Raw genomic sequence first — 15,372 nt, forward strand, 5'->3', positions numbered from 1 at the left:
TTTCTTATTTAGTCCTAACAATAGCCCTTCTAAGTAAGTGTTTGCTTCTTTCTATAAACCATGAAGCTGAAGGTTCAAAGGGGGGGCTAGTAGTAGAGCCTGAATTCAAATCTAATGCTATAGGATTCCTCAAAGAGCATGGACTCCCTTGGGAATAGGGAGTCGTGGATGTCTTTGAGGGTGGATGTCATTCACACCACACAGTGAGGATCCAAAAATATAATGTGTTGTTGAACTAGATAGCCGGAGACTCTCTGTTTCTATGGAATTGACTGCTCAGCATTTTGTTCAGGCAGGTGCACACACACACACACACACACACACACACACACACTCGCTCAGCTGCCATCAAGGTGATTCTGTCTCACAGCAGGAGGAAGACGAGGCTATCTCCTCCCGTAACGAGTTGCAATCTCTGAAACCCATGGGACCAGTCCTCTGTCCTATAAGGTCACAAGGAGGTACACAGAGTGGAGATTAAAAAAATAATGACAGCTACCGCCTCTTGTCCTTGTTTGTCTTGTTGTAATTCTAACCCATGAATTTTACCAGAATCCTGTGTCCATGGTGCCTTATCTTCCAGACAGTGATTTCCTCCGTCCCTGGGGAGCAGGTTTCACGCTATTCATGCAACCTGGGAACTGTCTATAATTTTACATTTTCCCACATAATTGTTCCTCTGCACACTGGCAATCGCTTGTCTCAATTGAAGTCCTGGTACTGATATGCCTCCTCTCTATCTATTAACTAATTCCTGGCTATAGCCAAACACCATTTCTCCTAAGATAATAATCAGTCCTAGCTTCTGTCCCTCCCTCTACTTAACTCAAGTTCTAGTCACTCAAAGTTTGGGGCAATGAGGGAGTCTGAAGTCTCCCTCAGTCTAAGAAACTTGGGCTGCATTAAAAAAAAAAGCAGGGGACAGCAAAGAAAATTGATCTGGTCATTAAATAACTTTAAAATAAAACACCTTCAATTCCATACATTTAGCTATCAAATGAGACTAATCCTTCTGATCGTGAAGTTTAGGGTTTCTGAGAAACACATGGCAACATCCACAAGTCACACATCGTCAACAAGCAGAATTGTTTAAAAAACATTCAATACCTCTTGATTACTGAGTCATGGTATCACTGTCTTCTAATCTTAAAGGGAAAAATAAGAAAAGTTAAACATTCATATTATAAAGAATATATTCTAGTTTTATATAAACCATCACAGTAAGCATGTTTGTACATCTTGTTTAAATCATAAAGTAAGAAAAAAGCAATGAGGAACAGAATTACAAAATGCTAAAAAATACATAATATAGCCTTGTGTGAAAATCACACCTACTAATAGTCAGTTAAAACTATGCAAAAGACAATTGTGTATTTATTAATACCTTATTAATTATTAATAAGGTGATGTTCTCTGCCAGGAACCTCACTTACTCAAACGAGGCGCTATCTCCCAGAGTACAGCCCTGCCTCTTATTTAAAAGATTTCCTTAGCTCCACACCACAGGAACACATTTCACTTAATTATACAGTAGGCATTTATCTTTCCCTTAATCACTACACGGTTTACTAGTTAGGCATCTTTATAAAATATTACAGGCACGGATTTTTTATGTTCAACAAAAACTCCATACACTTCTTAAGGCATCGGCTTTGATTTTTCACACCGATCATCACTGATATTAACAAGAAATTTAAAATGCCCTCGGAGTACAGCTGCAACTAGAAGCCGGATTCTGCTTTGGAACGACTGCCACGTGTGGGTGGCAACCGCAACAAGGCATGGTCGTGAACAGATCGTCTTTAGGACGGCTCACGACCAGAGGTCAAGGCACAGCTCGAGACTGGCAGGTGGAAGCATCAAGCCCACATTTCCACACACACTGCAGACGTGCATCTTGAGAAAGAACAAGAGCGTGTGATTTTTCACTTACTTTTCCGCACAGTCTTTGTCTGACTGGAAACTATACTGACCGCTTCCACGGGAAGGCCCACGTATACCCCTCCATAGTTCCTTAAGGAGAAGAAACAGACGGGAAAATCAGCTGTTTAAATGAGCCTGCATAATTCCTGAACACAGCAGCACCTTGGATCGCTTCAAACAAAGGTACCATTATGTAAAACGATGCAGGGTTCGTGGAAAGGGGAGTTGGGGCTATGTTTGCCCTTGGAAACACTTTTTGTTTTAAGTTGAAAAAGAAGCCATGGTGATGCTGCTGAAGAAACAGGAGGAGGAGGAAGGGGCGGAGGGGAAGGAAGGGGGAGGTTGCAAGAAGGCCCTATCTCTTTAGGTAAGTTTTGGGATACTTGACTCGCTGTCGGGAAAGAAGAAAAGTTGGATAAATGGCAGTGGTGTGTGGTGTGTTAGAGATAGTCAACATTAATCAAGAATTCATAACAGTCAAAACGGTATTCGTTGCTAAGGACAAACAAAGCATGCTACCTCTGTGGAGAGGAGAATGCAGTTCATTGGAAGAAGGTAGAGGAGTAGAAAAGGCTGTCGTGTTTAAGCAAAGGGGAGTCACTCAGCTAGAACAGCACACACAAAGGCCATTAGCAAGGCTCAGGGAGACAGGGCAACAACCAAGCTTGCGCAGAAGCAGCTCAAAAGATCGAGACTCCTGCTAAGCAGGTTGTCACTCTGGTGACAGCTCCTACCTGTAGTCTCTGTGACCACAGTGGAATTCGCATCATTGTAATGAGCTTACCATGCGTAAAATCCATGAAGCAAAATCCATGAAGCGCGGCCAACTTACTCAAATTAGAGCCAGCTGCAAAACCAACGTACCTCCTTTTGTCATCGTCTGCCATTGAGTCTTCTGTTCTAAAGAGGTCAAAGACATCGAAGTGGTCAGCCCTTTGACTACATAGGTTACAGGGGTGGGGGGAGGGAGTGGGACATTTAGTTAAAAGTTGCTGTAAACTGGGTTTGTACCCCCCAAGTGTTTCTACTAAATATTTCTGTAACTGTATTCCGTCTTCACTTCAAGCATGCATGCACGACAAAAATCAGTAATTATCCACTCACCAAACGTGCAAACCCAGCAAATGCCAAAAACTCAACTGCCGAACGAATGAAAACCCAGGCAGCAAATACCGGAAAGAACACAAGTTAGGAGTCGGGATAGCTTGGCTGCCGCCTCAGCTGTGCCCCACTGCCCCACTGATGGGCAGAACTGGGCAAGCTGCCTGCCCACCTGCGCCTCATCTGTAAAGTTAGAGGGTCAACCCCAGGGGGCTTCAGGTGCAAACTCACACATTTTATGTGTTTCCTCCCAGGTGATGACACAACCACCCAGAGTAAAATATTTCTTTCATGCACAAATGGATGCGTGCAAATTGGACATCTTTTTATGTAAAAGGCCTGGCCATTGTCCATATGCTTTACCGCAGAGAGTGGGAGAAGTGTAAAGGGAGGTGCTTTGTGGGAATCATGACTTTAAAATGCACAAGTATTCCCCTGCATAAGAAGAAACAAACTCCATGCCCGTTGATCTACTAAACGGATTCTGTGAAATAGATTCCACTTCCTAAAGGAGTGAGAAGCTTTCCTGGAACCCTGGCGGTGGTGGTTAGGCTGGTGCTGACTCACAGTGAACCAAACAGACAATAGAACAAAACACTGCCTGGCCCAGAGTGGTCCTCGCGATTGTTATGTTTGAGCCCATTATTGCATCCGCTGTGGCAATCCACCTCCTTAAAGGGCAATCTCATTCTCACTGACCCCCTGTTTTACCAAGAATGCTGTTCTTTTCCAGGGATGGGTCTCTCTGAATAAAATGTCCAAAGAACACGGGTGAAGTGCTTCTAAGGAGCACTCTGTCTATACTTCTCCCAAGACAGATTTGTTCGCTCTTCCGGCACTCAGGGTGCATTCAATATTCGTGGACAACACCGTAATCCAACTACAAGTCTTCCCTAGTCTTCCGTATGCTTTGTCAAGCTTCCATATGCATATGATGTGATCAAAAATACTATGACATAGCAGTGTACATATCTACATACATTAATACACAAAATAAGAGGTATTGGTCCATGTACATATATTTATATGGAAATACACTGTGGGAGGGGATGGACTTTGGGCCTCTGCTCACACCCTCCCTCAATACAAGAACAATTTGTCTAACCAATCGGCAGTCTGAGATGTTCACCCTCCCAACACAATCGCTGAAAACAAAATGGGTGCATAAGCAAATGTAGTAAAGAGGGCGGATGGTGCCCGGCTATTAAAAGATAGTGTCTGGGCTTGAAGTTACACAAGCCGCTATTCAGCAGTGAAGCAACAAGTCCGCGTGGAAGAACCACACCACCGGTGAGATCATAAGGAGTCATAGGGACCGGGCAATAGGTATCAGCAGACACATAACAAACAAAAACATATTGTTGAGAACAAGGAGGGTTGGAGTGGAGATCCAAAGCCCATCTGAAGAGGAGCAATCTCCCCACAAAGGGCCCACGGGGAGGGGATGAGTCACCACGGTGCAGTAAAGCATCGATGAAACACAGTATATTCCTCTGGTTCCTTGAGGCTTCCTCACCCCCCACTACCATGGCCCCAGTGTTGCTTCCCAATTCAGACTAGACCGGAACATGTACACAGGTATAGAATGGGATGGGAGCTCATGACACACAGAATCCAGGAACAGAGTGGGAATAGTGATTCCAGAAGGGTAGGGGGAAGTGGGGGAGAGGAAGGGAGAAAGGGGGAACTGATCTCAAAGATTGACACATAACCATACAACCCTCTCCAGGGGGAAGAACAACAGAAAACATGGGGGAAGGGAGACAGCGGTCAATGTGAGATATGAAAACAATAACGATGTACAATCTATCAGGGGTTATGAGGGTGACGGGGGGAAGCTGATACCAAGGGCTCAATAGAAAGTAAATGTCTAGAAAAGAATGAAGGCAGCACATGTACAAACATGCCTGATGCAACTGATGTATGGATTGTGGTGAGTTGTACGAGCCCCCAATAACATGATTTAAAAATAAATAATAAAACTACTATGACATAGGGAAGACATATCTTGGTACTCAGTGACATCTTTGCTCTTGAACAGTTTTGAAAGAGGTCTTGTGTAGCACACTTGCCCAGTGCAATTCATCATTTTATTTCTTGGTTGGTTCATGAGCCTTAATTGGGAATCCAAGTAAAAGATAATTCTTGACAAATTCAAACTTTTCACCATTTATTGTGTGTCTAATAGGCCAGAGGTGAGAATTTTGTTTTCTTTGCATTGAGTTGTGATCCATAGTTGATTTGGAAAGTCTGTAGTCATTGATTTTCATTACCAAGTTCTCCTCATTTTCAACAAGCAAAGTCGTGTCATAATTATATTGCAGGTTCATAAGCCTTCCTCAATCCTGACATCACATTCTTCTTCACAAAGTCCAGCTTCCCAGACTACTTGCTCAGCATACAGACTAAGAGTGTGGTGAAATACAAACCCTGATTTTAACTGCACAGTATTTCCTTGTTATGATCCGCACAATTCAGGTGGACATTGGGCCTCCTCGCGTGCATTCCCTCAATACAATAGCACCTTGCTCAGCTAAACAGTCATTTCATGACACCCACCTTCCCAACATGATCGCTGAAGACAGACGTGTGCATAAGCAAACATGGTGAAGAAAGCTGATGGTACCCGGCTATCAAAAGATATAGTGTCTGGGGTCTTAAAGGCTTAAAAGTAAATAAGCGGCCATCTAGCTCGGAAGCAACAAAGCCCACAGAGAAGACGCACACGAGCCTAAGTGAACACGAGGTGTTGAAGGGATTAGGTAGCAGACACCAAAGAACAAAAACCATCATTGTGTGATCACCTTCCCCACATAAATGCTGAAGACGAATGTGTGCATAAGTAAGTGTGGTGAAGAAGGCTGATGGTGCCCGGCTATTGAGAGATATAGCATCTGGGGACTTAAAGGCTTAAAATTAAACAAGCGGCCATCTAGCCCAGAAGCAACAAAGGCCACATGGAAGCAGCACACCAACAAATGTGATCATGAAGGGCTGAGGGGACCAGGTTTCAAGCACCAAAGGCAGGGGGGGAAATCATATCATCGTGAATGAGAGGAGTGCGTGATGGGGACCCAATACCCATCTGCAGACTGCTGGACATCCCTTGCAGAGGGGTAGTGGGGAGGAGATGAGTCACTCAGGGTTCAGTGTGGCATTAATAAAACTCACAACCTCCCTCTAGTTCTTAAATGAAGGGCTGAGGGGACCAGGTTTCAAGCACCAAAGGCAGGGGGGGAAATCATATCATCGTGAATGAGAGGAGTGCGTGATGGGGACCCAATGCCCATCTGCAGACAGCTGGACATCCCTTGCAGAGGGGTAGTGGGGAGGAGATGAGTCACTCAGGGTTCAGTGTGGCATTAATAAAACTCACAACCTCCCTCTAGTTCTTAAACACTTCCTCCCCACAACTATCATGATCCCAATTCTATCTTGCAAACCTGGTTAAACCAGAGGATGCACAGCAGTACATATGGGAACTGGAAACACAAGGAATCCAGGACAGATTAACCCCTCAGGACCAGCGTTGAGATTGGCGATACCGAGAGGGAAGGAGGGCTAGAAAGGGGGAACCTATCAAAAGGATCTACATATAACCTCTCTGGGGGATGGGCAACAGAAAAGTGGGTAAAGGGAGACGCTGGGCAGTGTAAGGTAAGATAAAATAATAATTTATAAATTATTGAGGGTTCATGAGGGCGGGGGAAACGGGGAGGGAGAGGGAGGGGGGAAAGGAAAATGAGGAGCTGATCCCAGGAACCCAAGCGGAAAGCAAATTTTGAGAATGATAAGGGCAACGAATGTATAAGTGTGCTTTTATACAATTGATGTATGTACGGATTGTGATAAGAGTTGTATGAGCCCCCAATAAAATGATTTTTAAAAGCACACAAATAAACATTTGTCTCTGGTATTGCCCTCTTTCAGCCAAGGTCCATCTGATGTCAACAATGATACCCCTTGTTCCACGTCCTCTTCTGAATCCAGCCTGAACTTCTAGCAGCCTCCTGTCAATGTACTGCTGCATCCTTCTTAAAATTATCTTCAGGAAGTTTTTATTTGCATATAGTATTAATGACATTGTTCAATCATTTTCACATCCTGTTGGGTCACCTTGGAATGAGGACAAATGTGGATCCTTTCCCGTCAGTTGACCATCTAGCTGTCTTACCATTTTCTCGGCGTAATCGAGTGTTTCCAGAGCTTCATCAGCTTGCTGAAACATTTCAATGGGCATTCCACCAATTCCCGGCACCTTGTTTCTGGCTAATACTTTCAGTGCGGCTTGGATTTCCTCCTTCCATGCCCATTGGTTCTCAATCACATGCTGCCTCTTGAAGTGGTGGAATGTTGACCAGCTCTTTTTGGTGCAGGGACTAAGTATTTCTACCATCTTCCTTTGATGCTTCCTGCAATATTTCCCCTGGGATCTTTCAATATTTCAACTTGAATCTTTTCTTCAGTTCTTTCAGCTTGAGATATTGTAAGCATGTTCTTCCTGTTTGACTCCTAACTCCAGGTCTTTGCACGTGTCATTATAAGGCTCTACCTTGCCTTGAAACACTATCCTAAGTTACTTCTCTGAAAGATAAAAGAAACAAGATTCACGTGCAGCTGGCTGAATTCTACATGTAACTTTGGGAAGAGAGCAAACAGAAAATATGTAAGTATTCTAAGCTCGCTGGTAATGGAATCTGCTAATTGAATATGCAGATTCTAGAGATTTTCTAAATGTGGCTTCACCCATTTAGAAACTTCAAATATTTCTAATGCATGTACATGAGGGTTTGTTTTGTTGAAGTGCCCAGTAATTCCAAAGTCCATAAATAAAAAAGTATAGACTTGGCAATTATCTGGTGATGACTCGCCGTAAGAATACCCAATACTCTAATAAAAAAGGTGCAAAAAATATCGACCTTGAGATCTGATTTATCCAAACTGAGCATATAAACTAAAAGTTCCAGATAATTATCACCTTCAATGACTTCATGCTATGTAATAAAGCTGGTCAGAGCAAGATAGATCATTTTTTAATTCAAAGGTGTCAAAGTCATAGTACATTATGAAATGGTGTTATGCTTATCGATGCGGCCTAATGAAGTGTTGTTTATTACTCTTAATTAAAATGGATTTTTAAGCCTTTACATGGAAAATTGGAACATGACGGGGACAAACTTTGTCAGGGTTATACAATGTTTACTTTTGTCCTGTGCTACTCAATGTATCGTGCATATGGCTGGTATATTTGGATATTTACAGTCTCATCATTTCTGTCAAAGGTATCCTTTTCACATCCAGTTATGTATCGGTTTGAATTCTTTTTCCATTTTCCTAATCCTGCCCAAGGTTTTAAATATATTTTAACTTGCTCAAATGTAAGAAATTAATTTTTCATATATTATTGCTTCAGTATTCAATATGCTAAAACCCAAAATGTATTCTCAGTATAAAAATAATCCACAACCTTAAACAGAAGTCGTTGTTGTTGTTGTTAGGTACCATCAGTGAGTCAGTTCTCACTCACAGCATCTCTCTGTGAAACAGAGCGCAGCACTGCTGAGTGCGGTGCCATCCTCACAGTCCCTCCTATGTTTGAGTCCATTGTTACAGTCCATCTATCTCACTCAGGTCTTCCTGTTTTCATGATGTTCTGCTTTCCCAAGCACGATATCCTCCTCCAGAGGGCTGGCCCTTCCTGATAACATGTCCAAAGTACACAAGACACGGTCTCGTCATTCGAGTTTCTGAGTAGAATTCCAACTATACTTCTTCCAAGACAGATCTGTTGATTCTTCTAGAAGTCCATGGTATAGTCAGTATCTCTCACCAATTCTATTAATTCAGATGCATCAGATTTTCTTAGGTCTACTGTATTTCTTGTCCAGCTTTTACACATACAAATGCAGTCACATTTACTGTAATTCAAGTTAAAATATAATACTACAGAACCTTTGAATATACCACTTGGTACAGTTTATGCTTATAAGATATCTATTTTCTTGAATCTTCAAGTAAGCTATAGTAAGTATGCCCCTCTGTATGAGAGTGCTGCTTCACATATTCATTTCACAAACAAGGAGTCTACAATGCTAGAGGAAGGTTATCTCAAAGATGACATAAGTACAAATGGTATTGTTAATGACTGTCACAGTTAAGGCTTTCTGTCAACTTGAGTAGGTCAGGATTCTCAGAAGGTTGGCAGTCAACACCTACTAATTCCCATGACCTAACATAAGACAATGTAATCACGGCCAATCGTTGTAAGTCTCCAGAACAGGATAAGATTAAAGTGGAATCTAATACCCTTACTTTTGAAACACCCCTGATGCAATTAGTAGCTTTGGGGATATGGCCTGCTTCCAATATAAGTGGGTGCTGTGGAAAAGCTTGTTTACATGTTGCTGAGTCTGGATTATCCATCAGACTAATAGACCTCTGGTTCTTTGAATTTGTGCCAATGGCTTGTCATATTGTGTGCTGATCCTGGGAGTTATTAGAGACCGGCTATCTGACCTGCTGACCTTGCATTCATCTACCTCTGCAGCCACCAGCCTGTGACCTTCCTTCAGATCTTGTGTTTATCAGCCCCCCAAGCTATGCAATTTAGGAAAAGCTTCTAGCTCAATATCTCATCCACCGATTTGTAACTTGCCTGGACTTGAACTTCCCCATTTCTACAAATGTAAGTCGTTCTTGATATAAAGTTTAATCTCTCTACATATACATAGATATCACTGCTCTTGATTCTCTAGAGAACCTAGCCTAAGACCATGATTCTCCCTGGTGTATCAGGTACTGAGTTAGTTTATTGTGCCAACCTGGCCAATAAACACATGGGATTAATTGAAGGGCTGAGGAATAAATGGCTCAGTGAGCCTCGCCTTTCTAGTTCTCGGGTCTCTTTCTCGCTGATGGTTGGGTCAGGGTGCAGCTGCCTTAGCCAATTCCCTGCTTCAGCTGACAAGGCTCACTTCCTGCAAGACATCTCCAAGAAGAAATCACATAGACCTACCCCAATGCAGCCCTGTGTGCTGGAGCAGCTGTGTGGAGACCCCTGCCAGCGCTGAGATGCTTACACGTTCACTGACTCAGTTTTCCTCCTGCAGTCGGCATCGTTGCATGTGTTTTGTGAGATGGAGGAGGACTTTGTGGATTTGTGTCAGACATATGGGTTAATATTGGACTTGTGGGCTTGGCAGCACTGGGTTGGGATGTTTTCTTGATGTGCACTCACCCATTATATAAAACTCTCTCTTATACATGAGTTTCTGTGGATGTGTTTCTCTAAAGTACCCAGACTAATACAGGTACACTGTAGAAAACATCACAAACAGCAACACTATTCTTCACAAGAATGCTATGAATTTGTTTTGTTTTTGTTAGATGCCATCAAATTGATTTCAACTCATCGAGATCCAATGAGATGGAGTAGAGTTTCCGAGGCTGTGATCCTGACAGGAGCAGATCACCAGATCTCTCTTCTTCTGAGCCCCTGAATGAATCTAAACTGTCGGCCGTTTGGTTAGCAGACGACCACGTAACCACGGAGCCATCAGAACTACTAAGAGCTTACACATGAGTAAATTGGTTCAGAAAACCATATAATTAGCAAACAGCAAGGCTTCGCTTCATCCCCCTCTATGTGACAACAGCATTACATTCCACAGTCTAATTCACCATAGGGCCTGTCAAAAGGAGAGTGAAAATATTGCCAGTGAGGCGCTGACATGGTGGCATCTCCCACACCACTCTGACAAAGACGCTGGACGTCCCTGGCTCACAAACTGCTTGCTTGCGTAGCCATGGTTTCTCAGCACTGGGCAGGTGCTAATCCATTATTCCCTTTCATGCCCATCACGGTCCTGCAAGGAAGATGCTGGATGCATTTTACAGATGAAACACTGGGCCGTTAAAAAGTCGAGTAATGTGGCCAAGGTTTTACAGGTAGCTACTTAAGCTAGAATTCAAACCCAGGTTTTCTTCCGATTCCAACTCTTGAATCATAAACTGTGGGCATGTGCTACCTGGTATCAAAGAGCCCTTCCCAACTTATGTGGATTTCACCCATTTTACCATTCCACTTAAAGAAAACCAGGAAACCAAACTCACTGCCATGGAGCTGATGCTGACTCATTGTGACCCCGTAGGACAGGGTAGAGCTGCTCTATGCGTTTCTGAGGCTGTAACTGTTTGTGGGAGTAGAAAGCCCTGTCTTTCTCCTGTGGAGTGGCTAGTGGTTTTGAACTGCTAACTGTTCAGATTGCAGCCCAAGGCATAACCACTATAACAAGGGCTTTTCCATTTAAAGGAAGAGGGACTTGAATCTAGAATCGCCTAGACAAGAGTCTTGGTCTGCACTGCCTTGGCTGGTGGGGATGACCTTTGTAGAACATATCCACTTGCTATGTGGTTCATTTTTGTCCAGGGGACAGGGTTGTCCTGTTCAACAGAAACCATTGTCTGAACTATCTGGTCCATACTGAGGTGAAATCAGAAAAGGGAGGTTGGGCTACATTGAATCCCTTATAATCCAAGCCATCATGTCTAGTGTCCAGGGAAAGCTAAATGCTAGTCCAGCTTGACCAGGAGCAGCCTACCAGTTGAGATGAACAGAAGTGAATTGTCTCACCATTCCGGAGCCCTGCTGTTGTTGCCTGCCATTGAGTAGATGCCAACTCAGAGCAAATCCCGTAAAATGAGGTCAGACTTCCCTGTAGACTTTCTTAGACTCTACTCCTGATGGGAGCAGAGAGCCAACTCTTCTCCCAGTGGATTTCTGGTGGGTTCCAACCACGGACCTTTTGATTATCAGCCATCAACATAACCACTGTACCACCAGACATCCTAGTGTAGGATGCTAAACTTTGCTTAGGGTCCTGGCTCTAGGAGAAGGCTGTCTTTGTCGACTCAGGAAAGTCCTTTTCTCTTTCAGTTTCCTTTCCCTGGTTCCTTGGTGGTTTTCCACATGGCATCCATCCCCTCCATTTGTGATTCCGTCTCTGTGGCTCATCCGCTCTCTTTATATCTCAACGATGACTGGCCCCACAGTTTACACTGATCCTGTCTCGAGACAACAACCAAAAATAAGTCCTATTCCCAAAATGGATTACACTCACTGGTATAGGAGTTTAAGATTTACAATAGATATTGGGATGGGGGTGGGGGGTTACACCATTCAATCCACAACAGGGAGGAAATAAATCAAAAGCCATATGGAGAAACACAAGAAAAACAGAAATACCCGATATAGATAACTTGTCATTGTTAGATGCCCTGGGGTCAGTCCATAGCGACCCTGTGTCCTACCTCCCCCACAAAATTGTTATGTGTGAGTCTGTTGTTACAGCCACTGTGTCAATATAAACAACTTAGCAGCTTCCATTTGCTGACCCTTACTACAGGCCAGCCTCCGTGCTAAGCCGTCTGCATATATTTCTCTCTCACTGACCTTCACAAGTATGGCCTGCTTATGTCCACTCTGCAGATTATAAAACTGAGCCTCAGAAAAATAGTCACAAACCTAGGAAATCTCAGAGCCAAGATTTGAAACGGGGTTCAGCTGCCGCCCTAGCGCACCTTCTTCCCATTTTGACACTGTCGCCCAGGGCTGGTATTTCTGAGCGAAGTGGCAGTGGAAGGGAGAGGGGCAGTAAACTAATGACAGTAAGGGGAAGTTTCAAAAGGGCTTTCAGTACAGTCGTTTTTTCGGTAAGTAATATGCAAACCGATACAAAATCTTCTCTCAATCAATAAAGGCATAAGGGGCAGGGGACAGAGTGCAGGCACCCCTCACGGCAGGGCGCTCCACTTTATTGCGCTTCGCAGCTAATGCATGCTTTCACAGTGGAGGGTCTGCGGCAAGCCTGCACGGAGCACGTCTATTGGCTTCATTTTCAACAGCATCGTCTCACTTTGTGTCTCGGTCATGTTTTGGTTAATTCTCACAACATTCCCAAGTGTTTCCTCCTGCTATCACCCACGCGCAGACCACCAAACTAGAAACCCAACTCACTGCCACTGGGTCAAGGCTGACTCATAGCAACTCCCGGTGAGTTTCCAAGACTGTCACTGTTCAGGGGAATAGAAAGCCCGTTTTTGCTCCCATCGACCTGATGACCATGAGGATCACAGTCCAATGCGTAACCATTGCGCCATCAGGTTGCCAATAGACTTCTGTTTAGTGTAAATGTAACTTTTATACACACTGGGTAATGAAATTAAAAAGGCGTATGTGACTCGCTTTATTGCGTTATTGGAGGGGGGGGCTGTTTTTTTTTAATCGCTGATGGTCTGGAACTGAGCCCACCATATCTCCAAGGTATGCCCGGACTTCCAATTTATCTCCTTCAAAAATAACAGGCACAGGGCGGTGGCCCAAGGGGTCTGTGATTTTGAGTACCGGTGAAACCACTGGTGCAGAGAGTTAACTCTACGGAGACGTGGCCTTCGCTCAATCTCATCTTGTTTTATTAACCTGCTAAATGGCACACATTTCAAAGGCAAGGTGGTGTTTAAAAAGACAGACAGGAGAAAGGAACTACTGGACCAGCAAGGGAACACTCAACCGGAGAGAGTGAGAGTTCTGAAAAAGTCTTAGATTAAACCACTCTGTTCCCCACTGAGGCTGGGGCTCTTCTGCTCTGGTTGGTCCAGCACAAGTCAAGGAGTCCTCTAGCACAGTGTCTAAGCACTCACTACGAATCAAAAGCTCGGCAATTCAAACCCACCAGCAGCACCTCAGGAGAAAGATGTGGCAGTTGGCTTCCATAGAGGTTACAACTTTGAGGCCCCACGGGGAAGTTCTATTCTGTCCTACACGATGACCTTGAATTGGCATTGGTGAGGTGCAATGGGTTTTAGCTAAGCTTAAGTAGTAGGAGAGTGGCTGAGGTGCCCAATTGCTAATGGGCTGTAAAATACATCCCAAACACCAGTAAAGGGAGCTGGGAACAGCAGTAGAACCGCACCTGCTCCCAGGACTGTGAGCACAGCCACCGAGCCACCACTGGTAAAGATTCCAGAAGGTCCTAGTAATAAGCCGCATGACCCGGTTTCCCACCAACACTGAAACCGATGAGTAGGAGCAAAGAATACAATGACTTCCCCACTGAAGATCTTCCCTTAAAGAGAAGAGCATGAAGACATTATGATTCCACGTGGGAAAAGATAAACAAAGTGAAAATGAGGCCAATTCGCAGAAGCCAAAGTGCACTTGGTAACACTCTTCTGGAATAACTGGGCCAAATAGCTATGCAAACTCAGCTTGCTTGGTTTCGGAGAGGAGAAGAGGGAGAGGGAGCAAGTGGACATACTTTGACCAGGATAAACCTCTCGTGGCAGTTCTAAATAATAACCTCTTTGGGTGAGGGGTGCTGGAGTGGGGAACGGTGCAGCAGTCAATGCCCAGACACCCTGTAGCGGATTGCAATGAAGGAGGATTAGTTCCAGGGATGGGTAGGGATGGAGACGGACTGGGAAAAGAAGACCAGGATAATGAGTCACTGAAAACTGGAAGAGAAGGGACTCGGGGATGGCTGGAGCATCCTATAAGCTATGCCCCTTGAGGAAGACATGTTGGGAACAAGGCTCACCAAGAGAATGAAAATACAGATCTACTGGAGGTAAGAGGCAGGTACTGTAAACCAAACCAAACAAAAAGTAGCTGGTAAATTTTACCAGTCCTTTCTCTTTCTTCTTCCTCCCCATCTCCTCCACTCCCCACCCACCCCTTGCCTTTGGCGTGGCCCCTGGCTACTGATTACCATCACGGGGATATCCCAAAGTGGGGCTTATTGCACCTTCTCCAGTTTAACTATCTTGGGTCTAGAAGACAGGCCAGCAAAGGGGAAGAGGAACTAGCACAAATGACCGGCAGTGTATAAGGAGTCCAAGCGGCGCTGTCGGGTAGTGTTGAACTGCTAAGAGCAGGTTAGGCATTCAAACCCACCAGCCGCTCTTCGGGAGAAATAAGACTGTCTGCTCCTATAAAGGCTGACAGCCTTGGGGATTCTGTACAGGGCCCATTATGAATCAGAATCAGCTCAATGGCAATGGGATGGGTTCTTGAGGTTCTGCCACTCAACTCCAAGCCACACTTCCATCTAGACCTCTGTGATGCTGGGGCTAGGACTGGAAATTTCACTCTCTTGCCACCAGAGGAGTCCTAGTGGCACAGTGGGTTAAGCGTTGGGCTGCTAGTCTCTGGGTCAGCCATTCGAAGTCACCAACCACTCCATGGGAAAAAAACATGAGGCTTTCTACTCCCAGAAAGAGTTACAGTCTCAGAAAACCACAGGAGCAGTTCTGCCCCATCTTCTAGGCTTGTTACGAGTCAGGATCCCACTT

General features: G+C 44.4%; 1 protein-coding gene across 1 annotated transcript in view; it reads right to left on the reverse strand.

Moving 5' to 3' along the window:
- The window catches only part of C6H12orf75 (chromosome 6 C12orf75 homolog), a 63,812-nt gene that overhangs the window by 3,356 nt on the left and 45,084 nt on the right, over positions 1-15,372 (reverse strand). The window contains exons 3-5 of the mRNA XM_075553201.1: positions 2,788-2,823; positions 1,934-2,013; positions 1,108-1,145 (exon numbers count right to left, since the gene is read on the reverse strand). Coding sequence (XP_075409316.1) covers positions 1,141-1,145; positions 1,934-2,013; positions 2,788-2,823 — 121 coding nt within the window. The 3' untranslated portion in view covers positions 1,108-1,140. The remainder of the gene's footprint in view (positions 1-1,107; positions 1,146-1,933; positions 2,014-2,787; positions 2,824-15,372) is intronic.

The sequence above is a fragment of the Tenrec ecaudatus genome, chromosome 6 (assembly GCF_050624435.1).
Source record: "Tenrec ecaudatus isolate mTenEca1 chromosome 6, mTenEca1.hap1, whole genome shotgun sequence".
In the NCBI taxonomy this organism is placed as follows: domain Eukaryota; kingdom Metazoa; phylum Chordata; class Mammalia; order Afrosoricida; family Tenrecidae; genus Tenrec; species Tenrec ecaudatus.